The sequence below is a fragment of the Drosophila takahashii genome, chromosome 2L (genome assembly GCF_030179915.1).
Source record: "Drosophila takahashii strain IR98-3 E-12201 chromosome 2L, DtakHiC1v2, whole genome shotgun sequence".
Lineage (NCBI taxonomy): Eukaryota > Metazoa > Arthropoda > Insecta > Diptera > Drosophilidae > Drosophila > Drosophila takahashii.
The window spans coordinates 15,318,629-15,343,358 of NC_091678.1; the positions used below are offsets into that span (position 1 = coordinate 15,318,629).

General features: G+C 41.3%; 6 protein-coding genes across 9 annotated transcripts; 3 read left to right on the forward strand and 3 right to left on the reverse strand.

Moving 5' to 3' along the window:
- The first annotated feature begins 224 nt into the window (after positions 1 to 224).
- On the forward strand, positions 225 to 4,003 carry Herp (Homocysteine-induced endoplasmic reticulum protein). Its single transcript, XM_017150803.3, has 4 exons — positions 225 to 767; positions 1,688 to 2,151; positions 2,668 to 2,985; positions 3,044 to 4,003. The coding sequence occupies exons 1-4, from the start codon at positions 531 to 533 to the stop codon at positions 3,423 to 3,425; spliced, it is 1,401 nt and encodes a 466-aa protein (XP_017006292.2). The 5' UTR covers positions 225 to 530; the 3' UTR covers positions 3,426 to 4,003.
- A 467-nt stretch (positions 4,004 to 4,470) lies between these two features.
- Positions 4,471 to 10,461, forward strand: LKRSDH (lysine ketoglutarate reductase/saccharopine dehydrogenase). Its single transcript, XM_017150825.3, has 8 exons — positions 4,471 to 4,716; positions 5,024 to 5,167; positions 5,928 to 6,104; positions 6,168 to 6,546; positions 6,656 to 7,230; positions 7,663 to 8,818; positions 9,786 to 9,962; positions 10,029 to 10,461. The coding sequence occupies exons 1-8, from the start codon at positions 4,657 to 4,659 to the stop codon at positions 10,145 to 10,147; spliced, it is 2,787 nt and encodes a 928-aa protein (XP_017006314.1). The 5' UTR covers positions 4,471 to 4,656; the 3' UTR covers positions 10,148 to 10,461.
- A 2,332-nt stretch (positions 10,462 to 12,793) lies between these two features.
- Positions 12,794 to 17,271, forward strand: LOC108063655 (ethanolaminephosphotransferase 1). Of its 4 annotated transcripts, XR_011417729.1 has the most exons (10): positions 12,794 to 13,324; positions 14,879 to 14,947; positions 15,005 to 15,191; positions 15,263 to 15,519; positions 15,587 to 15,741; positions 15,795 to 15,975; positions 16,046 to 16,255; positions 16,361 to 16,564; positions 16,626 to 16,693; positions 16,970 to 17,271. XR_011417729.1 is itself a non-coding variant. In XM_070212105.1 (9 exons), exons 1-9 carry the CDS (start codon positions 13,268 to 13,270, stop codon positions 17,057 to 17,059), a joined length of 1,248 nt encoding a protein of 415 aa, XP_070068206.1. In that variant the 5' UTR covers positions 12,794 to 13,267; the 3' UTR covers positions 17,060 to 17,271. The 4 variants fall into 4 exon arrangements, 1 of the variants encoding a protein (XP_070068206.1); XR_011417727.1 differs by having other exon boundaries at positions 16,361 to 16,693; XR_011417728.1 differs by having other exon boundaries at positions 16,626 to 17,271.
- A 17-nt stretch (positions 17,272 to 17,288) lies between these two features.
- Brd7-9 (Bromodomain containing 7/9) lies at positions 17,289 to 21,185 on the reverse strand. The gene is made up of 4 exons (XM_017150807.3): positions 21,003 to 21,185; positions 20,122 to 20,744; positions 17,715 to 19,380; positions 17,289 to 17,652 (listed from the first exon to the last, which is right to left on the reverse strand). The coding sequence occupies exons 1-4, from the start codon at positions 21,058 to 21,060 to the stop codon at positions 17,414 to 17,416; spliced, it is 2,586 nt and encodes an 861-aa protein (XP_017006296.2). The 5' UTR covers positions 21,061 to 21,185; the 3' UTR covers positions 17,289 to 17,413.
- Positions 21,186 to 21,354: 169 nt separating this feature from the next.
- On the reverse strand, positions 21,355 to 23,072 carry LOC108063657 (uncharacterized). Its single transcript, XM_017150812.3, has 2 exons — positions 22,705 to 23,072; positions 21,355 to 22,070 (listed from the first exon to the last, which is right to left on the reverse strand). The coding sequence occupies exons 1-2, from the start codon at positions 22,919 to 22,921 to the stop codon at positions 21,418 to 21,420; spliced, it is 870 nt and encodes a 289-aa protein (XP_017006301.2). The 5' UTR covers positions 22,922 to 23,072; the 3' UTR covers positions 21,355 to 21,417.
- A 25-nt stretch (positions 23,073 to 23,097) lies between these two features.
- On the reverse strand, positions 23,098 to 24,718 carry Uro (Urate oxidase). The gene is made up of 2 exons (XM_017150811.3): positions 24,129 to 24,718; positions 23,098 to 23,752 (listed from the first exon to the last, which is right to left on the reverse strand). Exons 1-2 carry the CDS (start codon positions 24,697 to 24,699, stop codon positions 23,268 to 23,270), a joined length of 1,056 nt encoding a protein of 351 aa, XP_017006300.2. The 5' UTR covers positions 24,700 to 24,718; the 3' UTR covers positions 23,098 to 23,267.
- Between the last annotated feature and the right edge of the window lie 12 nt (positions 24,719 to 24,730).

Here is a 24,730-nt window from a genome sequence, read left to right on the forward strand (position 1 = left end):
AGGGGTCTTTATTCCATGAAATAAAAACTAAAAATTACAATTATTATGTATAACAGGTTGATAAACAACGGCTTAAATATATTTCAGCTTGTATTATTTTAAAGAGTATCTGAATAATTCCCAAAATGTTGTTTTCATGCGACATTCTCTAACCTGCGACTTAAAAATACCTGCTACTCGCCACTGCTCCGTGACCTGCGCTCATCTCTGGCCACAGGTCAGAATCAAATGGAGACGAGTTTTTGATCAACTGCGGAACGTTTACTGCGTTTCATAATCAATAATTCTCGGCTGGCAGCAAAACAGCACGGAACAGCTGGCGAGTGGAGCGACAGCAGAGCAAATAGAACCAAATCTAATGTCAAATTCGGTATAAACTACACTATTGAAAATCCCAGCGAGCGGAGCAGGAAGTGGCAGTGAGCGACACAGTGGCTGCGAAAAAAAAACAACACACACACTCGGAATAGAGATCATCATTAATTAGCGATAGAAAGTTCTCCGATTCGCGCGGGGTCAACGCAACACAGATGGAGGAGACCGCCGCCGCCTCGCCCGCTGCCGCGACAGCCGCGGGCTGCGATGCCGCCGCCCGTCAGAAGGCCCCGGTTCCGGTACCAGAAACCCCCTCCCCCTCGGGAACCAGCGTCCGGCTGCTCATCAAGTCGTCCAACCAGCAGTACGAGGATCTCAATGTGGATTCGGATCTCTGCTGGACGGTCCAGCGGCTGAAGACGCAGCTATCAGTGGTCTATCCTGGCAAACCGGTGGGTTCTCAAGTTCTCGCGTTCTCGCTTCTCCGCCGACTCCCTTATCTTATCGCCTAGTTTGTTATTGTTTATCATCTCCGCTTTGGCATACACGGGTACACATCATATTTAGGTACTCAAAAGCTATTTGCGTCTTAGTCGCAAGTACACGTCAGTGGATTGCCTCTAAAAGTTATGGCCCCTCGTCATGCACTTGCGTCATGCACTTGGCCTATGCTAAATCGATGGCTTGCAGCTGGGATTATAATGGTTACGGCTAGTAGCTGATAGTATGGATAGGATATCTTAAAAGCAGTTAACAAAAATTAAGGTTCTGGTCAGGTGACTTATTGTTTACCTCCCACATATGGCTTCTTATCGCTTACTTGTACTAACTAAACAAAAAACGGGATTTTTAAGTCATTACTACAGTTATATTTATACAGTGCACTCTTTTTGCGGCAATCCAATAATATCCAAAGGTGTTTAATGCATGAAATACAATGCTTTTTATGATCTAAAAATAGTCTGCAGCTAGTTTTATATAAAGTAAAACAAGTGGTACAGTGAAATGATGTAGTAAATACATTTACTTCTCATTTTTCGTGCTTATTTTTTATTTTTGCAAACACTACAACGATAAGAATGCAAAATGTGTATAAATTTTCATGGAATTTGGCTGATGAGAAAATCCCTGTCTTATCTCTTATGGGGCGCCAGAAATTGATAATTTTAAGTACTGCAAAATAATATATAATAGTCGTCTTTACACACTTTTTTGATTTGGAAAGCCCGTATTGATAGACTTAAATTTTTTTTTTATATTTTGGTGCTCTTTTTAGTTTCAGGTTGAGTAATTTTTTAAAACCAAATATATTTTTGTAAGCAACCGCAAATTTAATATTTTTAAAACCCACTTTATCTTTATATCTCTCCAGAAAATCCAAGATCAGAAGCTGATTTACTCTGGCAAGCTCTTAGACGACTCTCAAAAGTTATCGGAGGTGATTCGCAGTTACAAGGATGTCTACCAGCAGCACCACATCTTTCATTTGGTCTGCGCCAGCAAGCAAGTAATAACGCCGCCAGCCAAGACAATCACAGTGCCGCCGAAGGATGCGGTGCCAGCGCTGCAGGAGGTCAGCGGGAATGCAAATGAGCTGCGACAACGTCATCCCACACACCAGCAGTCGGCACAGCCGGCAGCCACAGCATCTCCCATGGCAGGTAACATCGGTTTGGCCAATCCTTGGACGCACTTCTGGCAGCAGAATCAGGCGGCAGCAGCAGCGGCGGCCAATGCCAGCGCCAATCCCCAAGCGATGTTCCAGCAGCAGGCTCTGATCTACAACGCCTGGATGCAGCAGGTCTACGCCCAGTACATGCAGCAGTTGGCCCTGCGGTGAGTTGGAAGAACGAGAATGCCATGTGATACGGCAATTAAATTACCTGATTACCATTGAAGACTAGTACAAGTTATATTTCTCAGAAGTAAATAGATACATCCATCCATCCATTAATAACTAAACAAATATTTTCACAGACTTAATCCGTAAAAATATTACCATACTTCGTAGAAACATACAATATTAACAAATGAGAACTCATTGTTGTAAGGCGAGTTAACATTTGTTTTTGTATTTATTATTAATCTTTGAATTTTTGTCTAAACAACATAAACAGCGACAACCCAAAATATTTTTGGTTATCAGAATGCTCCCATTTATGTAAATATTTTTTGGGTTTCGCGATTATAGTCAAATAATAAGTTTATTTTTGGACGCCCGAACATTTTAATGTGCGCAATTAAGTTTGGCAATTAAATTTTCTCATGCAAACAAAGCCCCTTGAAAATCATAATCATATACTATACATTATACCAACAATTATTTAAAGCTCTCTCCTCTTATACCTTCAGGTCTACATTGCCCGGCTCCAACGAATCCGTTTTGCCGCCATTGTCTCAACCCCTCATGCCCCAAGTCCCGCTGAATGCTGCACAGCCCGCGGCAGGAGTAGTTGCTGCACCGGCAGCGGCGGCACCACCTGCTCCACAGGTTAATGGGGCAGCGCAGAACAGAAATTTCCCCAACATCCAGGAGGAGCCCGAGATGCGCGACTGGCTGGATAGCTTCTTTAGCTTTACGCGATTGGCCATTTTCGTGACTGTCCTGTACTTTAACTCCTCGCCGATGCGCTGCTTCCTGGTGGTGCTCATAGCTGGAGCGATTTATCTGTAAGTAACTTCTATAACATATTAGAATTTATACTAAAGCTTTTTTTATATTTTCCAGGTATCACATTGGTGTCCTTCGTCGCCGGGAACGCAACAATAACAACATCAACCGTAACAACAATGCCGGCGATGCGGCCGCCTTTGCTGCAGTGCAGCAAATTCAGCGCATGATGGATGCGGCGGGGGAACGAGAAAACAACGATCCCCAGGCGGCTAATGAGCCTGGTGCAGTGCCAGCAGCTGGACAGGATGCAGTCGATGCCCCTGCTGCTGCAGCTGTCGTGGCTCCAGCATCCGCTGCAAATCCGGATGCGGCTGACGTTTCCGCCGAAGCCGTGGCCGTGGAACCACCAAATGCCAATAACTCTGTGATTTCTGTTGTACGCACCTTTGTCATCACCTTCTTCACCTCGCTGCTGCCTGAGGCGCCGGCGCTCTAGAGGATCAATCTGTGGACATGCAGTGGAACCCAGTGGGCCATCCGCTAACCAGCTTTACAGCTTTACGGCTTTCCTCTTTCTAACCTCCCGTAATCAAAATGTTATTCCTTTTTTCCTTTTATTTTTGCATACCTGAAAATGTAGCAAAACCACAATTTGTTTTACTAGCTGTAATAATCATGTATATTTATTTTCCGTGTGTCAGCCGAGTTACATTTCGTAGCCGCTGCTCCAGTAGCTCGTAGAATTCTAGATAACTAAGAAAGAAAACTGTTTTTGATGTGAATAGTAGAATGATTATAATCTGCACTAAAATCTGTGCCAGAGACGAACCTATGAAACCAAGATGCAATTAAAAATAAAACGTATGCTTTAACACCAAAAAACCAAATTGTAAAGTGGTGTTTACAAAGTGCAATTCTTGCTAGAAAAATAATATTTACTTTTCCCTATTTTTAAATCGAATTAAGAATTTATTATTATACTGCTGAACTGTTTATGTTAATGATTTGATTTTCAACACATAAACTCGTTTTTGTAACATTGAATAAACAAATGTATAAATTCTGAAATATGAAATATAAGTTTTCATTCAAAATTAAAAAAAACGCGGAGAAGAAATATTTTTTAAACTTTCTTTTTAATTGGATTTGTACACTGATTAGTTTAGCTAAATTAATAGACAAATATTGGCTATTAAAAATGTTATCTACCAAATGTTAAATGTTGTTACTCACCTCTAATTGTTTAAAGAACCCAGAAATCTTGATCAATCTAAACCAAATATTGAAAAACTGTGTAAGAATTGCTTTGTGTAAACAGCGCTATAGGAATTTTCCCAGGGCGGTTCTCTTAATTCTCAGCCAGCTCTCTCTTATCAGAGTGGAAAATTTGTAGCCCAAAATCGAACGGAGATCCGGCTTCCTTACGGGTAAGTGACAAGCACAAATATCTCGCTCTTTTTGCTGCTCTGCTAACGCACAAAATTGGTTTCTTTTTAGCTGCGATGAGATGCACGGAGAGCACGGCTTATCACTGGATTTACGACGGGTTCCAACTGCTGATTAGAGGCTGTTTCGCGGTTCGCCTCCTCCGATGCCTTTAGAAGAGTGCCAGAGCTCGGAGTCAACGGATCGGATCAGCACCATCATCCTAGTAAAGAATAAACACTACGATCACAATTAAGTTCGCACTCGATCTGCTCGAACTGATCCCACAAAGCTGCCGAAATATGTGGAGAGCGATTCAACAGCGCGCAACAATCGCGCATCCGTTCACCAGACAACGTCATGTGAGTTGATTCACCTCTCCAATTGCATCCTTTATTAACCAATAATCTTAAAGATTCCATTCATAAACTATTTAATTGTAATATGATTAAGATTTAAAATCCAATTTGCTTTAAAATTATTTGGATATTCTTATAATTTGTAGTAATATTTCTTTTATTTATGCTAAACATTGAAAGTAATTTAATGGAAAACAATTTTATCTGAGTTTTAAATTATATAAATTGTTCAAATAACATCCAATAATTATGGAATATATCTTATTTTTATATGAACCTAACTTTGAACATCAATCTTTATTTTTACCAGAGTCGGGTGATTGCCATCCGGCGAGAGGATCAATCGGTGTGGGAGCGAAGAGCTCCTTTTGGACCAACCCACGTCCAGAAGTTGGTCAAGCAGAATGTCAAGGTCATCGTGCAGCCCTCCAATCGTCGAGCATATCCCATGCAGGTGAGCATAGCTGGAATTAATAGCTTCCGTCGGTTATCCATAAGTCGTAATTTTCCATGGCGAGTTGGCAACGGATTTATTGAGTCTGCGGCTAATCGCTATTAGAAATCATATCGGTAGTCAGGCAAGCTAGTACGTCTATATATATGTGGTATATAACACGCCCCCCAAGTGCTGCATCATAAATTAAAACTCGGATGATAAGCCTCTCTACACGGAGCTCTAAATTTGGCAATTTGCTGGCCTTGAAATCGAGTACAAAACAAACGAGGAGGAGAGAAAAACCAAAGGAAAGCAAAGCTTATCGTTCGTGGCAATGATTCCAAGGAATTCATATACTATATTTAGTTGATTTGTGGAGATGATAATGTTTTTGACGGAGGCACGTGAGAAAAAAAAGATGAATGGGTTTGGAAAATCATGGAATCAATAGTAGGGTAATAACAATAAAAATATAAATTCTATAAAATTATGGCCTAGAACTAGTAAATTAATGAGATTAATTTAATTGAAGTATCTATTAATACAGCTTAATGATTAAACAAAGTAGCTAATTAAAAAATACGTAAAAATTTAATTATTTCAAGCTTAGATAAGCTTACTTAGCTTAAAAAGATTATGTGATGTTTGCGTGTAAAATAAGAACAATTATTCTGATCTGTTCACCTGATAAACATAAAGATTACCATGGATTTATGTACCGAAATGATAAGATAAGAGGCCTTCTAACATTGTATTGTTTTCCTATTTTCCCCAACAGGCTTATATGCAGGCTGGAGCTCATATTCAGGAGGACATCAGTGATGCATCCGTGATATTTGGAGTGAAACAAGTTCCCATTGACGCTTTGATTCCTGGCAAGACCTACTGCTTCTTTTCGCACACCATCAAGGCTCAGGAATCTAATATGCCGCTACTGGATGCCATTTTGGAGAAGGTTTGGGAGACTATTTCATCTGAAAAAGTGGATTATTATTTTTTTTCTCAAAATTTTCTTTAGAAAATCCGGCTTATCGACTATGAGCGAATTATAGACGAACGCGGAGCACGACAGGTGGCTTTTGGCAAATATGCTGGTGTGGCTGGCATGGTGAACATTCTGCATGGCATTGGATTGCGTCTTTTGGCTTTGGGACATCATACACCCTTCATGCACATTGGACCCGCCCACAATTATCGTAATTCTTCGATGGCTCGTCAGGCAATTAGGGATTGCGGCTATGAGATCTCTCTGGGCATGATGCCCAAGTCGATTGGACCACTTACGTTTGTGTTTACTGGCTCTGGAAATGTTTCCCAGGGAGCCCAGGAAGTGTTCTCTGAACTGCCCATAGAGTATGTCCCGCCTGAGATGCTTCGCAAGGTGGCCGAGCATGGAAGTGAGTGTAGATTAATCATTTTTAAATATTTAAAAATTGTCTTTAATATTTAATATTAGTACTAAACATGTTTCTTTACAATTCTTAACTATTTTTAAATTTTCTTTAGACCAAAACAAGCTGTATGGCTGCGAGGTGAGCCGATCGGATCATCTGGAGCGTCGTGAAGGCGGTGGATTTGATGCCAAGGAGTACGACGAGTTCCCAGAACGTTACATCTCCACCTTCAGCACGAAGATAGCTCCGTATGCATCGGTTATTGTCAACGGCATCTATTGGGCTGTGGGCAGTCCCAAGTTGATAAGCATTCCGGATGCCAAGAACCTGCTACGCCCGGCAAATACACCCTGGTTGCCAACCAGCAAGGGAAGTCCTGCTCTCCCTCATCGCATGCTGGCCATTTGCGATATTTCCGCTGATCCCGGTGGTTCCATTGAGTTCATGAACGAGTGCACCACCATCGACACTCCCTTCTGTTTGTACGATGCAGATAGAAATAAGGACACCAAGAGCTTTAAGGGTCCGGGAGTTTTGGTCTGTTCGATTGATAATATGCCTACCCAATTGCCAAGGGAGTCGACGGATTTGTTTGGAGAACTGTTGGCGCCTCATGTCCACGATATTATCAAGAGTGATGCCAAGAAACCGCTGGCGGAGGAGGAATTCTCGTACCCCATTCAGTCGGTAGGTGCTTTATTTTATTTTTTAGTTTTTATACCAAAGAAAAAATATTTTTGGATGCTAAAAAGGTCTTTAATTAAAAATGTATTAAGTATTTACATTTTTTTTAATTTATACCCAAACAAAATTTATTTTTGGATGATAAAAATGTATTCAGTATTTACATTTTTTTAAATTTTTACCCAAACAAAATTTATTTTTGGATGCTAAAAAGGTTTTTAATCAAAAATGTATTCAGTACTTAAATTTTTTTTAAATTTATACCCAAACAAAATTTCTTTTGGATGCTAAAAAGGGGTTTAATTAAAAATATATTCAGTAAATACATTTTTTTAAATTTATTAATCTTGAAATTTAAAAACCAATGTGCATTATGCCCCCTTATCTGCATCTGTTATCAGTTAGCTAATTCCGTTTCTCTCTGCTGCTTTTCAGGCCATTATCGCAAGCAACGGTCAGCTGACCGAGGGCTTTCAGTACATTCAGGAGCTGCGAGATTCGACGAGCCACCGGTCGCGTCATAAGATGGAAGGAAGATCCGAGTCGCACAAGAAGGTCTTGGTCCTGGGAGCTGGCATGGTTTCGGCGCCCCTCGTGGAGTGGCTGCATCGCGAGAAGGATGTCAGCATCACGGTTTGCTCGCAGGTCAAAGATGAGGCCGATCGCCTGGCTCAACAGTATGCCGGAGTGGACAGCGTCTATTTGGATGTCAACGAGAGCACTGGTCATCTGCAGGAGCTGTGTGGCAAGGCGGATGTGGTGGTGTCCCTGCTGCCCTACAGTCTCCACGGCATGGTGGCCCGCTATTGCGTGGCCGAAGGCACCCACATGGTCACTGCCAGTTACCTGAACGACGAGATTTCCGCGCTGCACGAGGAGGCCAAGGCCAAGGGTGTGACCATCATGAATGAGGTCGGTTTGGACCCGGGAATCGATCACCTTTTGGCCCTGGAGTGCATCCACGAGGTGCAGGACAAGGGAGCCGTTGTCGAGTCCTTCGTTAGCTATTGTGGAGGTCTGCCGGCACCGGAGCATTCCAATAACTCCTTGAGATACAAGTTCTCTTGGTCGCCCAGAGGAGTACTGCTCAACACTCTCTCCGCTGCCAAATATCTGAGCCAGGGTCAAATTGTGGAGATTTCTGGAGGCGGCGAACTTATGTCATGTCCTCGCAGTCTGGATTTCCTGCCTGGATTCGCCCTGGAGGGATTTCCCAATAGGGACTCCACCAAATATGGCTCTCTCTACGGTTTGGGCAGGGATGTACACACCCTGCTGCGTGGCACCATCCGCTACAAGGGTTTTTCCGAGTCCATCAAGCCGATGCAACTCCTGGGACTGATTGATGCCGAGCCACATGCTCTGCTGCATCCCAGTGGACCGGATGTCACGTGGCGCCAGTTGGTCATCCATCTGTTGGGCATGTCCGATTCGAGCATCTTTTACGAGAACCTCAAGCAGAAGCTGAACGAGCGCATCGGCGATGTGGATGGCATCGAGAGCCTGGGCTTGCTGGATGATACGCCCGTGGTGAAGCTGAACACTCCGCTGGACACACTCAGTCACTACCTGTCCAAGAGACTGGCCTTCGGTGAGTTTTTATATCTTGATCAGGGTAGCTAGCCGAGTCGATCTAGCCATGTCCGTCTGTCTGTCCGTCTGTATGAACGCTGAGATCTCGGAAACTAAAAAAACCTATAAGGTTGAGATTTTCCACACATATTCTTGGGCTTTCTACGCAGCGCAACTTTATTTCAGCCGGGCGATACGCCCCCTCTAACGCTCACAGTCGCCCACTAACGATTTTAAAATGTGTCTGGCACACCTTTAAAGATTTCCGAGAATTATAAATGCAATTTTATTGTGTATATTTATACCTATCGAAATGTAAAAGACATTTTTCAAATCGGACAATTCATTAAAAAGTTATGCGCAATCAAAAAAATGTTATATATCCATCTCCCTCGCACTCCCTTTAGCCGAGTGACGGGTATTAGATAGTCGGGACTAGAGCCCTGCATGAATGGATTCAATGAATTATTTTGAATTTTTTCTGTTATATGAATGAATTAATTAGAATTTTGTGTTTAATAGAATTGAATGAATTTGAATTTTGACTTTAATAGAATTGAATGAATGAATGGCATGAATTCCGAAATAATTCAAACGACAATTTATTTTGAGGAAGAAAGGGCCATTATTTTGTGATTAAATCTATCTGAATTTTATTTACTATTCAGTTAACATTGATTTGTTAAAAATTTTCCACTTTTTGTTCTCAAAAGAAAACACAAAAAAAATCTGAAAAAATCAAACAATTCATAAAATATTTCATTCGATTCATTCAATTTGAAATGAATTAGAACAACATTCAATTTATTTCACATAGAATTGAATTAAACAAATCAGAAATTTCATGGCATACTATGATAAAACAAAAATTGAATGATTCATGCAGGGCTCTAGTCGGGACACAAACCCGACTATAGCGTTCTCTCTTGTTTTTTGGTTTAAAAGTTGAAACAATTGGTAATTTAATTTAAATATTATTTTTTCAGAACGAGATGAGCGCGATCTGGTGGTGCTGCGCCATGAAGTGGGCATCCGTTGGCCCGACGGTCGTCGTGAGGAGCGGGGCATCAACTTTGTGGTCTATGGACAGCCCCAGGGTCATTCCGCCATGGCGATGACGGTGGGCAAGCCAGCCGCTATTGCGGCCAAAATGATCCTAGATGGTGGGTTCTCTTTTATCGATCTTTATAAAAAAGTAAATAATATAATTTTAAACTATCCTATTCCAGGTGAGATCCAGGAACGCGGTGTGCTGCTGCCCTTCACCCCCGACATATATCGCCCCATGCTGCAACGTCTGCGCTCCGAGGGTCTGACTGCCACGGAGACCTCCAGATGGTTAAACTAAGTAGTCTGAACTGATCCCGACCAAATCCTAGACCTAAGTCTTCATTCACATTTTTTTTCTTGACTGCCCACCGCGTCGGGTGAAATTTCTTGTCTTATTTATCGCTCGAACTTTTCGTTGTTCGATAAGAGAGTCATTACGTTATCTTAATACTGAAATAAGTTTTATGACTACAGCTACTTAAAGTTCGTAAACAAGTTGAAGTTGTTGTCCAAATTGTGAAATATGTTTCCTTTATGTGAATTAATTATGAAGCGACTGTAAATGATTGACTAAATTTTGATAAAATATTAAACACTTATTTATGGAAAAGAAAGAGATTTTTTCTTGGAGGTAGAAGTTTTTTTACCATTATTATATTAAACTCTAACATAGTTAGAGGCCTTGAATTTACAAAATTGATTGACATTGTAAATAATTTTCAGTTTGCCTTTAAATTTTCCGCCCAGTTTAATCTACAAGATTCGATTTCCGTTCGATTTGCCCCCGTGGCGCCTGGCAACCCGATCTGCGAAGGGTTATCTCCCGAACTTGAACTAAAATTAAAAACACGGCTTCGATCTAAATTTAGTGTTCTATAAAACACGCGCATAAAACCAGCATGATGATCCGATTTATATATAATTTATAATTGTAATAAACAACAGGCCACAAATCTCCCTGAAATTATTGTCGCTCTGCCTGTGGAAATTGTGGAGCCTGAGACTGATAACCTCTCTGCCGGACAGCAAATTTGTTGCTCATGGAGTGGGAGCGTTTTACAAATTTCAATTCACATTCATTCAATGCAAAATACACACACAATCTCTTCCCGATAAGATAGTACGGGGCTAGTGATGCCAATCAGGCTTAGTATAAGTCGGTGAAATATTACGAAAAATCAGGGTAAGTATTACTTTCAATATCATCTTCACTAGAGTTATTATTTGTATTTTACAGAGCTTGCAAATAACTGTCAACCGATTTTCCTGAGGCAGTTTAATCTCGACACAACCGAAAAAAATGTTGCTCACAAACTCTCTCTCTGAGCGGAACCCTTTTTTAGTTTTGCTTGTCGGTTTCGGTCCGACCGTTCGGCTCAACCGAACAAAGCAATCGGTCTTTCAATAACCACTCGGTGAGACCCTTTTAAGTTAACAGTCACCTAAAAGGGTTTCTGAAAGACTACTGTTAAATAAAAGTCAAAAAAATGGGTTTTCTCTAGAAAGGAAAAAGTATAGGCCTGCTGTGATATGTGCATAAATTTTACATAGGAAATCAAGATAATTCTAAAATTGCATTGTACATATAAATGTATATAAAATTGTATTCTGAATATAGGTTAGCTGCTATTTTTTTGTTTGCTTCAATATATTAATTGACTATATAAGGAACTATCTTTAATAAGAAATGCCATAAAGAAACGAATTACCTTTCAAATGAGCTATACCATAAGAATAAATGAGAACTACCATAAGTCTTAAGATAAAAAATGGCTCAAAGTATTCCAACTAAGCCTATTCCTACAAAATGGATCCCGCGTTCCTTCAAATCTTTCGAAATATTTTGAATAAAACTGAATAATGTTGTGAAGATATTCTTAAATAGTTAGGAATTGATTTAAAGCTACATAAACAAAATTTGAAACTACTAAACTGCAGCTTAAAAGATTCGCTTGTTATTACGTGGATTTGTGGAGTTAAGTGGAGTTTTGGAATCGTAAATTATTTAAAATATGTAGAATATTGGAATTTAATGGTAAATGGGCTAATCTTACAGATTCAGCTTTAGGAAGTACACATTACGTATTTTTCCTTACCCTTTTGAATTTTAATAATCAAAAAGCAATGTTACGACTGAAGCATTACTGAACAGGTCACACATACACACTCATACATTCACAAAAGACCGTTTTCCTTAACAGACCGAGCAAAGTAGTCAGTAGAAACCGAAACCGAAATAACTCTGAAAAAAAGGGTTTTGCTCTGAGCGTAACATCTGTTAAGCAAAAACCCTTTTAAGGGGTTAGCTCACACCCAGTTGTCATAGGGTTTTTTGTGACAGGTTTTTTCCTAACACTTTGAAAAGGTTGACCGAACCTTGCAAGCTCTGGTATTTTATATTTACAAGAATTAAGATTTTTTATTATTTCTTAATATTTTTTAAGTAAAATATTTATAATATCAAGTATCAATTCCGATAAAAATGGTAGAAATACTAAGCCTCAAAAAATATTTGAAAATTCAATTTCTGACAGTACTTTAATTAATCTCAAATGATTAGTTTTCGTAGCATGACAGTTGTAATACTTGAATTCGACTTGAGTGATTTTAAAGGAAGCCACCAATATGTTAAAACTATTATTAACAAAAACCAAAATCTCCTGAATTAAAAAAAAAATTCTCAAAGAAACTTAAGTAAAATCTATTTATTTTATATGCAGAGCCATCCTATATTGTTAGATTTTAGAACGAATAAGCTATGGTAAGAGCTTTCGGAATACCTATTCCCGAATAGGTACTCCAGAGGATTGAACTCGGTAAAACCCGGATCGGTGTGGAAAACCCCCAAATTGCCATCACTGGTGCTGTGCGCACCGGGATTTGTTTTTGTGGAACCCAAGTCGCAGTCGGCGTCGTGAATTAAGCGCTAGGTCTTCAGGCCTGATAAGTCCCGCAGTTCCCATTCAGACGCCGGCCCGTCCGGAATATAGAATATATATTCTCCTTCTTTTGGGCAATACGTCTGCGTGCTCGTCTCCGTCCGGTTCTTCTTCTTTGCCAGTTATACGAGTGCAAGAGTAACTGTTGTTTGCGTGTTGCGTGCAAGAGAGCGGACAAAGCGATTATTTAATTTACCCGCATTCCGCATTCCGCTTTTTAGCGGGGGCCGCCGTGTGAACGAATCCGAAAATCATATATCTGTTCTGTGTAGATCCGCAGATGTTATACAATATGCCGGAGTAGTAGCAATCTGACCCATTCAAAGGTCAAGCCGATACGCGCTAATCTGACTTCCGATCCAAGTGCAAACTCCCCATCTTCCACCTCCTCCTCCTCCTCCTCTTTCCCTGTTATCACTTTTCACTAGCTAGTGGAACAGCAAAAACATATTAGAAAAGTACAAAATACAAATTACAAAATGGGTTGCATGCGCTATTTGACGGAGGCTCATTTGAGGGGCTTCGAGCGTTACAAGGTGAGTTCTTCGAAAAAAAAGGGGGATGGATAGTTAGACGTGGCCCTCGGTGCGGTGGGTGGTAAAAATCAATGTCCCAATTCCCTACTTCAGTCATTTGTTATTAGATTGTAAATAAAACTCAGGGAATCAAATAATCTCCAATATCGATTTAACCCATTTTTCTTTTGAATTTCCATTACATAATAGAAAACTTCAATTAAAGTCAAATTTTGTCGACTGCCCGACATTCTTAACGGATCCTCAATCTGCTATCGGTTTTGGAAGGGAGAATGTGGACTCCGTTTAAATAAAGTTTACTTGTACTACTATTTATGCACTTCTGCAATTTTCCAACTATGAGGGATATTAGTTTTCGATACACTTTAGGCACTTTTACTAAATAGTCAAATTTTAAAGAAGTTATCAATTATTGCCAAGGCTTATAAGTTTTAAAGCCAAGGCAATTTACGCAATAATACATTATTGTATTGATTTTTTTTTCGGAAAATAAAAATTTAAGTTTTTATTAAATATAACTATATTATATTAACTATATTAAATATAACTATGTAAATGACATAATGAAATTATTCATTAGTAATGAATCATGACACACTCATTTTATATACATATTTTCTTCATAATTCATTTTAAATTATAAATAATATTAAAATTTAAATTTTCCCTTACTTGTATTTAGTATTGTTCTTCCTATCTTATCGGGGAAAATTGTGCTGATCCCGAATTAGGCATTAATTTTTTAATGTATAAAAGTTATGTCTTATCGGACTACGATTACGGTAGTTCCGGTTGGTTCGCCGGAAAGATTAGGCTACATTTAATTTGATCCCGGCCATTTGAGTCCGTTTACTATGTGTCAAATTTGTAGTATTTAAATTTTTGATGTATATGTTTACTAGTGTAGGTCATCAATTAAGTGATAACCAGACTAAACAAATGTTTCGCAAACGTTAGAAGGAGGCATTGAACTGTCACGGATCCATGTGCTGAAGCTTTTCAGATAGATAGTGCGTGTTCTCGGTGGAGTGGAATCAAAAGTGGAATTTGTACTTGTAAAGATTACAACATGCTAAGACAATGGAATGAAGACCCGACAGGGGCGGAGAAAAGAAGGGGCTAGAAACTTGAATTAACAAGATTTAAGTTTACTATAACAAAACGATAGTAAAAGTAATTTTCAAGGACCTTGCTTGGGTATAAATAGATATCTTATCAGGTATTCTCCAGTTTATGAGTGTAATGAGTTTCTAATTATAGCTTGACAGAGAAAATTACCCTTAGGCATACAGAATTGTATCAAATTAAAAGCATTTCGTAAAGGTGAAAGTAAAAGTACTTTTCAAGGACCTTCGCCTAGATATAAATAGATATCTTATCAGTTATTCTCCGGTTTATGAGTTCATAAACGCATTTTGTAAAAGAAACTCGAGTGTAATGAGTTTTGAATTATAGATTGACAGAAAAAATTACCCCAAGGCATACAGAATAATTATTAAATTATTAAATTTCGAAAAGGTGATTCTAATCAATATCTTATTATTTATTCCTTAGTACAGCAGTATAGACACGAGTTTCCTCAGTGTCTATGTGATGCACCCGTTCTGGAACTACTGTGTGAAGGTAAGTTATAAATACCCATTACCATTTATACATTTTAAGTCACATTACATATTCCAGTTTGTTCCCAAATGGCTGGCGCCCAACGTTCTCACCTTCGTGGGATTCCTGATGACTGTCGTCAACTTTATCCTGATAGCTTACTATGACTGGGGCTTTAAAGCAGCTAATCCACCGACGGGCAACACGGTGCCTTCTTGGGTGTGGACAGTGGCGGCCATAAACATTTTGATTTACTATAACTTGGGTGAGTTTTGGAAGGGATAAATATAAATAAGAAAGAAGTTCTTGAATATTAAAATTTTATTTCATTATTAGATGGCATGGATGGCAAGCAGGCTCGAAGAACTGGAACGAGTGGACCTTTGGGAGAGCTATTCGATCATGGCTTGGACTCCTATTCAGCTGCTCTGATACCCATTTACCTGTTCTCCCTGTTCGGCACAGACGATTTGCCCCCAATTCGTATGTTCTTTGTGATCTGGAACGTCTTTCTCAACTTTTATTTAACGCATGTGGAGAAGTACAACACTGGAGTTATGTTTTTGCCCTGGGGTTATGACTTTACCATGTGGGTAAGTAAAGATAATACCTCTTAAAAATATAATTTTCAAGTTAATTATCCTTTGTTTATTATTTCAGGGAGTTAGTGGAATGCTATTTTTGGCAACTGTCTTTGGACCTGGAATCTATCGGTTTGACTTTTACGGCTTTACAGTGGCCAATATGTTTGAGGTGGTTCTTATTGGTTCGGGCATGGTCAGCAGTCATCCGATTATTGCTAGAAATATCTATCTGTGAGTTTGTGTTTTTTAGAAAATTAGCTAGAAATAATACCCTCTTCTTTTAGTTCCTATAAAAACAAGACGGGAAAAATGCGTCCTATGTGGGAGATGCTGCGTCCATTTTTCGCGTTCGTCTGGCTTTTTGTGATCACTCTTATCTGGTCGTTCTTTTCTCGAAATAATGTCATCAATCTGGAGCCTCGTATTCTATGGATACTCTATGGCACGATATTCTCAAATATTGCTGTAAGTATTGATGGGACTTTTTTTAAAGTGGGTAAAAAATTAATAATTCTTCTGAATTTGATTCACAAAGTGCCGATTGATTGTGGCCCAAATGTCGGACATGCGTTGCGATGCCTTCAATGTGCTCATGTGGCCACTGGCCGCCACAGTGGGTGTCTGCTGCTTTCCCTATTACCAGGAGGTCTTCGACACAGATCTTTCGGCGGATGTGGAAAAATGGATAGTCCAGGGACTCACCATTTTCTCAACATTAGCCCACTGGCACTACGGCTACGGTGTGGTAAGTTAATTATTTTTTAACTATTTAAAAAGAAAAGATATAATTATATTGTATTAAAAAAAATATTAAAATTCCCCAACTAATTATATTATTATTTTTTTTCAGGTATCGGAGATGTGCGACCACTTCAACATTCGCTGCTTCAAAGTAAGACAATCTAGCGGCCAATCGGTCTCAGATTCAACTCAACCACTTCTACAGAACAATAACAAATTCAAAACGTTGAAAAGCCATTGAAATCGCCCACTAACCAAAATCACATCAAACAAAAACGGGGACAACCAAAAATCAACCATCTTGTGATATAAAGTATATATATATTATATATAAATGGGTTCCAAAAAACATTTAGCCCTCGCCTAATGTCTAGGTTCTAAGTGGTCCATACTCAAATCAAAACACTAAAAACGATACTCGCCCCACGCGGTTTCTAATGTGGTAAAGTCCATACGAAGATATTATGTAATCCAAATCCTAATCATAGGCTAAGAACTTAAACGTACTTAACTGTAGAATAAGCCTAAGCTAGGTGCATGAAGAGAGCTATCGTCGAAGACAAACCTAACCAGCATGTTGATATATATATGATAACGCTAACTGCATGATCCGATAAGTATTATGTGCCTGGAGACAGCTACTGAATGGAGTTGCTCAACTATGATAATGCCAAGCGTATGCTCACTGTACCGCCCATCGTATTGTAATTTTCTGTAGATCACGAAACCGGCTGTCACCGCTGAGGATGAGCTGAAGGAGGTTGTTGAAGAGCCCAAGCCCACGGAAAACGTCGAAGAAGAAGTCTAGCACTCGCGGGTTCTTCTGCAATTGTGTTGTGTTTAAACTTTAAATCGTTACCTAGGTTCAGTTAAGACAAATCGAAAATGTGTTTAGGCTTAAGCTCGAAATTGAAACGATAATATAATTGTTAGTGCTAAAGAAAGTTCGCTGAATTAATATTTGATCATTTTTAGATCAAACCGACTTGATAATTTCAATAAAAGCTATCTTTTGCAGTCCAACTAAAAAACTCGAATTTCTATACTATTTTCTTAATCTTTATTTAGATGCAACTGCCATTGGTTATATGAAAATAATTTAGAGAATTTTAATTATCTTACATTATAAACATAGCGCGCGTCATGAAGATTTCCGGATCCTCTAGTTCAGCAGCAGCTGGGCGACAATGCTGTTGTCATCTGCCGGATTGGTGGAGTGCAGGCCGGATCCGCTTTCGAGGAACTCGCGCAGCTCGTTCTCCAGATCTCCGCCGCCATGCTGCTCATCCGACTCGTCGATCTCCATGGCCACCGGTGGCAACTGGGGCAGGGCCACCGGCTGTTGCAGCAGCTCGGGCAGCTGGACGCGTGGAGAAACGGGCCGAGGTGGCGGCAGACCAGCTGGAAAAATAAATAGTTCCATTTAATTTGAAATAGGAAAACTATAAAATTTATGGACATACCAAAGGACATGCCCATGGCCTTTCGCAGGGCGTACGGATCGGCGATAGCGGATGGCGGCAGCTTCTTGGCCAGGTCACTGATCTGCTGCGTCAATTGCTGTGCGGCTTGGGCCTCCTCCTGACCGGCGGACTGCACCAGTCCCAGGTGATTCGGCAAAGGCTGCGACAAACGATCATGCTGGGTGACTCGCAGCTTCTCGATTAGCGTCAAGTTTTGACTGAGATGCTCGTGCATTCGCCGGTTGAGCTCAAAGTTCTTCATTTCCGCCTCCATCCCGTCCAAGAAGCTAACATCGATGCCCAGATCTCCGAGTGATTGCAGTCGCTTGAAGTCCACCTGGGTGTTTTTGTATTTCTCATACTCCTGCTCGATTTGCTCGGAGGTCTCCTGCTGGCTGGTGGCTTCCTTCTCCTGTTCAAAGCACTTTTCAATCTCCGATTGCTCGTACGAATGCAGCTGCATGTTGTAGAGTTCATCCAGGGATTTGCTGTGTTCACCGTTGGTGAGGATATCCAGCAGACCGTTTGCAATGGTGGTGCCATAACTGGAATCCTTGGTGAACTGTAAGATACTTTCGGCATATTCCGCACTGGACGCATCGCCGTAGGTGCGTAAAACCAACTGAGTTTCCTCGGGGCTCAGAGTGGAGAAGCGCGAGTCAAAAGTGGGCGCAAAGCTGGCAAAGGCGCCGTAGCTTAGGGGTTTCACTGTTTTCATGGCATTCCTTCTGTCTACCTGTCGCACCTGCAGCTGTGAGGTTCCCGTTTGCAGTTTTCCAACCAAATCGCCAATGGTCACCACCCGTTCGGGACCCTCGTTCTCCTCCTTTACCAAGAGGTTAAGGGTGGTGCTGCCATCCTTCGTTTGACGCAGGAAACCCATCTTGTGGGCATTTTTCTTGGCATTCACCCGCTGCTTGGCCTGTTGGGCGGCATTTTGCACTTGCGCCAGTATCTCCTCACCCGTCAAATCGTCCACGTAGGGCTCGAAATGGGTTTTGGGCGCATTCTCCAAACGCCGCACCCGCTTGCGCTCCTCCTCCTCCAGTTGGGCCGGAGTGGGCGGCTCCTCCGCCCCCGTTGAAGCTCCTTCGTCCGCCGAATCATGAGCTTCCCGCGACATGTCGTTGGAACTCAATTCAAAGCCCAGTTCCTTGGCAGTAAGCTCCCTCATGTAGCCCGAAAGTGGCTTCAGACTCCTCATCAAGTTCTCCGGCTGCAAGTGCTTCATTCCGACTTGCAGCAGACGTTTGGCTGCCTTGTTATAAACCGTGTCCACGTGGTTGTACTTGATGGCATTCTCGCACATCAGTTTGAAGTCATCGGTGAACTCGGTCAAGGCGCCGTACTCGTGGTCATCCATCTTCTGTCGCATGGTGGAAAAGTCCATGGGTCGGCTAATTATTGAGGAGTAACCGGGCGCCATGTCATCGGTCACCGGCCAGGCGAAGAACTGGTGCGGATCGCGCTTTTCGAGGAAGCGCAGCAGATGCTCCAGCAGCTTGTTCAACGGCGATTTCTGCTGCTTCAGCTTGAGCACACAGCTGCGGGGCTCCCTGCCCGACTCACTGGAACTGCTGGGGGTCTTTGGCGCCTCCAGAGCCTTGGGTGTGAGGGCATTTAGCGAGTTGGCTCCGCCCGGCGTCGAGGGAGAAGGTATCAGGAGCTGAAAGGCATACGAAATAGTTAGTAATTTTGAAAACGGATATATAAGGTATTCAATTGCGTTGCAAAAATTGTGAACGACATTTTTTCAAAAATTGTTGCAAGATATGGACGTACAAGAAAAAATTTAACTAAAAAAAGAAATAAAAGGCAGGCTTTGCCTAAAATAAAATCGTATGTACAAAAAAATGTCCGCCTTTTTATTTTATATGAGAGGTCCGCGACTTCTAAGGCGTTAAATGGCTAAGGACGGTCATAAAAGTTGATAACTAGTATTATTGTCATTCTTATTTGGTTTCACTAAAAATTTGGTTAGGCCGCGAGTTATTCAGTTACTTGGGTGGCCAATTTCTTGGTCAAGAATGTCATTTCCTTACTGTCTTATCTAAGCCCCCAGTTAAATTTCACAAATACCGAAAATAAAACCGCGAATTCTTTGGCACATATATGCATCCGCATGGTTTAACAATACAATTTACCAAGAAAAAAACATTGGTCGCCAAAAGTAGAGCAACAAAATTTATACGCGAGTTCTTAAGTGTGAATCGGCTTTTGGGTTGACATCACCATATACTCAAGCCCGACTTTTTAGTATTTAAAACCTCTATTTAAAATCATTATTTCTACACAAGTACAACAGATTTGTATACATATTTTGTATAGAAATTGTTGTTGGAACTGCTTACACTTTTCAAAAGTTTGCAACGCAATTGAATACCCTAATAGTGTTTAAGTTACTTACGTCGGGCAGTGGCTTGGTGGGACTGCTGCCCACCATTCCCAAAGAGGAGGACTGCAGCGACGAGGAAGTGGGCGAGGAACCCATCAGAATGTCCTCCAGCTTGCGCGGTGCAATGCTCTTGGACACCGGACAGTTGGACGGCGAGTTATCCGTGGTGATGCCGGCGAAGAAGAGAATATTTTCAGGCAGCGGCTGCGACTGATCGTCGTCCATGAAGCTGAAGCCATCCTGACTGGAGTCCGGATCGACGGCCGGCGGAGCCACCGAGGGTGGGGCGAAGCCGCTGCAGGCGGCATCGTCGGCGCCCGGCACCACATCCTCGTCCGATCCCGCGTCCCGATGACGATCTCTGCTCCTGTGACGCTTCTCCTTGTGGTGCTTGTGCTTCTTCTCGCGATCCTTCTTCTTTTTCTTCTTCTTCGACTTCTTGTGGCGCTCCCGATGGCCCTGGTGATCCTGGAGCTCCTCGGGCACGGGCGACATCATGGCCTCGGCGGCTGTGGGCGGTCCTCCGTCCACCATTGGCGAATTGGCACTGTACTCCGGCGTGGCATTCGATCCCACCTTAAGGATGAGCTTCAATCCGCGCTGCAGTTGACCCGGATCCTGGTGCTGACTGTATTCTATATAGGATATATATAAGGAAAGAATTTAGATTCGTATATAGCTAAATTATAATTGTTAAAAATTAAAATAATATTATTTTATTTATTTTTTTGACAAAATTATCATTTTTTATTATTAATATTTCTCAAATTTATTTTTTGTATACCAAAATTTTTCTAAGTGTACACATGCTCAACAACAAGCGGGAAAACGTTAGAGCGAGACGGCATGTGCCAGCGGGGGCTCACGTAGACGAATCACTTCGATGGACCTACCTTCATACTTCTCGCGTCGCTCCGATTTGTTCTTCTTGTGCTTTTTGGAGGAGCCCATCGTAGGACACCAACTGGCGAAAAATTAGGCGAACCGGTGAAAATTGTGGGTAAAAAAACGAAAAACAAAAATCCGGTGGCAAAAAACGGACGCCATGAGCAGGATAGTGATGGGAAAAGTATCAAAATATCAGTTATCGATAGTTGTCGCGATATTTCATCGTAGCACTGACCAATTGTCAGCGTTCACTGGTTCCTTTTACGGCCGCAATGGCGCTCTAAAATGTTAGATTTGGCGATTTTTTAGCAGAATATCGAGTAATTTTGAAAATGGGCGCCAAAAGTGGCAGATTATGTATTTAGTTTGTATAGCACTTGTTTACATTATTTTTATATTTTTCTCCCTAGCAAATGGCGATTAACGAACTCGGCGCTTGAGGATGGGTGTCTTGTTGGCCAGCGCGCTCTGCCGGACCATCGGGATGGCGTTGCTCCTGACCTTTCGCTTTCCACCAGAGCGGCGCTGGGTCGGGGTCACCATGTTGTGCGCGGGCTTCTGGGGGACGGAAGCCGCCTTCTGGGGATTCGCCTTGCTGGCGGCACTGAAGAGGGTGCGCGTGGAGTTCAAGCTCTGCAGGGAAGTGTCCAACTTGGTGCGAATCCTGTCCAGGTCAGCCCGCATCCGCTGGATATCCAGGGCAATGGTCCGCCGATCCCTTTGCAACTTCTTGTGCTGCAGCAACATGGTTTCCAGCACGGTCTTCTGTTGGATAACCTCTCGAATCCGGCTGTGCTGATCGAAGCCCTTGGAGCCCCTGGATCCCCTTGACCTCTGGTTCAAACTGGCCTTGATCGCCGCCAAAGGCTTGTCATTGCTTTTGGTGGCAATTCTCTGGGCGCTGCCCGCCTTCGAGGAGTTGCCGCCGCCCTTTATGCGGCCCGATTTGCTGCGTTTCAGATGCTTGAACACTACTTTCGATGGCAATGGTGGGGCTACGCCTGGAGTTGGAGTCGGAATCCTCGCTATGGGCAGCGGAACTGTTGGCCGAGGTCTTCGAGGTGATCGAACCGCTGAGGGAAAGTAAACTTATTTTATTTTTCTCATAACAAAAATTAAATTATAAAATCTATATATTTAGTCTTTTGGTCTTCAAAATAAATTCCTATTTAAGGTTTAAGATAATGGTATCTAAAAACATGAAAATGACTTAAATATTTATAATTTTCAATACTTAATTTCAAGCAGTGATATCCATCTGTACATTATATTTAATTGGAAACAAATTTCTAAGATGTTTTTTTGTTTTTATTTTTGTATTTTATTATTATGTGTCATCCTAACGCTACAAGTTTGGAACTTATAAATTAATGCGCTAGTCACAAATAGGTGCAAATATTTACTTATTATTTGACTTAAAACTCGTTTTATATATAAAAGTAAAACTAGCTTAAGTCGCTTTCTAATTTTACTTTGATTTACCTAACAGTGTTTTTAAGGTGTGAGAGTAAATGTTTTGATACTTTTATTTTTATATCTTCTAAAAATGATAATACTTTAAATATGATTCTTAAAATATTTTCTTAAAAAATTCCAGTTATTAAAAGTACATGTTCCTAAGATGTACGCTACTTATAAATTTTAGCTACATCTTTAATCCCTAATGATATTGTTCAGGGTAAAGTTTCCCCTCAATGTATAGCTTACACTTCATTGTCGAGTGAATCCTTGCCACCATATTGTCGTAGGTCTTGCGGGTATCGGGCATCAGGTATCGTCCTGGCATCTGGGTCGATCTCAGCGAGGCCTTGATCCTGTCCCTCCTGGCCAGCTGCGACAGCCTGGACTTGGCATTGTCCTCCTGCTCCCAGTCCTTTCGCAGCTGGGTGGTCAGGATGTGGTGCAAGGCCAGTCGATTCGTCATAGTAACGCTTTTAGGGCTAGTTGGTTTTCAGCTGTTTTTGGATTTAGATTGCGAATTTTGAGTGCCAAAGTGGTCGAAAGAAGAGAGAACGTATAATTTTTTTTAAAAATGATGCATCATTTCAGGATTTAAAAAATGGTTTTGACAGACTTTTGATAAATGTAGCTAAGGTAGTGTTGATTTTGAAAATGTTGAGCAACAATTTACGCTTTATTTATTTCGCTTTAATTTAAAATAGTTTTACCAAAATGTAAAGTAACATTTTTAAAGAATTTGAGTAATATAATTAATTTGCTATAACACACTATAAATAGTTTATTTAAGACTATATAATTCAGAGATCGGTCTATAGATGACTATTGATGTTCTTCCGGGCCAACTGGGCGTAGATAGTGCCATGTGGCTTGTCGACCGGGATGAAGACCTCATTATTATCGCCAGGAGCGATTTTCTGAAACGGCTTTGTATCGAAGTTGAAGTAATGCTTGTTCGGCATGGTCATCGAAATGACCGACACCTGCGGCAGGACATCCAAGACCTGTCTCTCACTGAGATACAAAGTGTGCTGAACGGAGGGCGAGGACACGCCCACCTGCGGATCGCCGGCAAAGTTGCGGATAATGATATTCTTCACCGTCTGCCAGGCCCTCAAGAAGTCCACGTTATCGGTGTCAGAATATTCCCACGAGCAGTCGACCACGGTGCTGAAAATTCGATCATATTGATCTGGCAGAGATCTGAACTCGTCGTTCACAAAGTTCACAAACGAAGATTGGGTCGTCTTCAGCACTCGGAGACCCTTGATTCCAGTAATGACCGTTTGTTTAGGATCTGCAAGTTGTAAAAGTCGAACAAATAAATTAAATTCCAGTTTTAGGACTTAATGATATTAAATGATCAACTGTTTTTAAACGATACCTAGAATATTTGATACTCTTCCTAAAATAATTTTTTTTTTTGCTGCCTATAGTTAAGATATTAATAAAATGGTCAAATTTTAAAATTAAAAAAGATTGTTTAAATTGCATAGCTTCAGAAGTTTTTTTGTTCACTTTGATGTTTTAAAAGAGTAATAGGATATACTATGATCATTTAATATTAATATTAACATTTTTGTATACGTTAAACATAAAAAGATGTTTATATCGCATTAAATGGTATTTTCCTGGGCTAAAATTGTAGAGTAATCAAGTTATTTATTACTAACCTGTCCTCCTCATTACCACATCGCAGTAATGCAGCGCGGTAGGTGTAAAAATAAAAGCGTGATTGTGCAGAGATCGGTCGTCGATCGAGCTGAAGTCGCAGCTTCCCGGGGTTCCCTTCTCACACTTTCCACCGATGGTCGTCCTGGTCTCATCCTGGCAAACTCGCTGCCAGGGATAGGCCTCCACATGCACATGGGCCTCCTCCACGTGGGAGTACTTGTTAATAAAGTGCTTGGCCACCAGAAGGGCAAACTTTTCGGGACTCTCGATGCCGTGCTTCTTGGCCAACAGATAAACGGTGTTCTTTTGCGAATCGGTGGCCACAATGTCCGAGTTGTTGCCCTGGTAGTAGTCCTTTTTGCTGTACAGCTTCAGGTGAGTGCCCACCTCGAATTCCTGGATGGTGTGCACAGGTCCTTTGCGACTGACATGCAGAACCTTAACCGCATCCTTGCCGTATCCGTGATCGGTGATCTCGTACTGATAGGGTTTATCATGGCCATCCATGCCGGGTGACTTCTTCTGACTCTGGTTCACCGCATTTGGCTGTCTGAGGGGCGTGGCAAACATTCTGACTGCAATCACTCTAACTTTGATACTG

What these genes read in the sequence shown, in the direction of transcription:
- Herp (XM_017150803.3), top strand. Translation starts at nt 531, where the DNA reads ATGGAGGAGACCGCCGCCGCCTCGCCCGCTGCCGCGACAGCCGCGGGC. An exon ending in ATGCAGCAGTTGGCCCTGCG is followed by an intron (nt 2,152 to 2,667) that starts GTGAGTTGGAAG and finishes TTATACCTTCAG; the next exon opens with GTCTACATTGCCCGGCTCCA. An exon ending in ATAGCTGGAGCGATTTATCT is followed by an intron (nt 2,986 to 3,043) that starts GTAAGTAACTTC and finishes TATATTTTCCAG; the next exon opens with GTATCACATTGGTGTCCTTC.
- LOC108063655 (XM_070212105.1), top strand. Translation starts at nt 13,268, where the DNA reads ATGGGTTGCATGCGCTATTTGACGGAGGCTCATTTGAGGGGCTTCGAG. An exon ending in TTTGATTTACTATAACTTGG is followed by an intron (nt 15,192 to 15,262) that starts GTGAGTTTTGGA and finishes TTTCATTATTAG; the next exon opens with ATGGCATGGATGGCAAGCAG. An exon ending in TCAACATTCGCTGCTTCAAA is followed by an intron (nt 16,403 to 16,969) that starts GTAAGACAATCT and finishes AATTTTCTGTAG; the next exon opens with ATCACGAAACCGGCTGTCAC.
- LKRSDH (XM_017150825.3), top strand. Translation starts at nt 4,657, where the DNA reads ATGTGGAGAGCGATTCAACAGCGCGCAACAATCGCGCATCCGTTCACC. An exon ending in GTCGAGCATATCCCATGCAG is followed by an intron (nt 5,168 to 5,927) that starts GTGAGCATAGCT and finishes TTTCCCCAACAG; the next exon opens with GCTTATATGCAGGCTGGAGC. An exon ending in GTCCAAGAGACTGGCCTTCG is followed by an intron (nt 8,819 to 9,785) that starts GTGAGTTTTTAT and finishes TTATTTTTTCAG; the next exon opens with AACGAGATGAGCGCGATCTG.
- Uro (XM_017150811.3), bottom strand. Translation starts at nt 24,699, where the DNA reads ATGTTTGCCACGCCCCTCAGACAGCCAAATGCGGTGAACCAGAGTCAG. An exon ending in TGTGGTAATGAGGAGGACAG is followed by an intron (nt 23,753 to 24,128) that starts GTTAGTAATAAA and finishes TACAACTTGCAG; the next exon opens with ATCCTAAACAAACGGTCATT.
- Brd7-9 (XM_017150807.3), bottom strand. Translation starts at nt 21,060, where the DNA reads ATGGGCTCCTCCAAAAAGCACAAGAAGAACAAATCGGAGCGACGCGAG. An exon ending in GCGACGCGAGAAGTATGAAG is followed by an intron (nt 20,745 to 21,002) that starts GTAGGTCCATCG and finishes TATCCTATATAG; the next exon opens with AATACAGTCAGCACCAGGAT. An exon ending in GGCCATGGGCATGTCCTTTG is followed by an intron (nt 17,653 to 17,714) that starts GTATGTCCATAA and finishes TTATTTTTCCAG; the next exon opens with CTGGTCTGCCGCCACCTCGG.
- LOC108063657 (XM_017150812.3), bottom strand. Translation starts at nt 22,921, where the DNA reads ATGACGAATCGACTGGCCTTGCACCACATCCTGACCACCCAGCTGCGA. An exon ending in GATTCACTCGACAATGAAGT is followed by an intron (nt 22,071 to 22,704) that starts GTAAGCTATACA and finishes ACTTTCCCTCAG; the next exon opens with CGGTTCGATCACCTCGAAGA.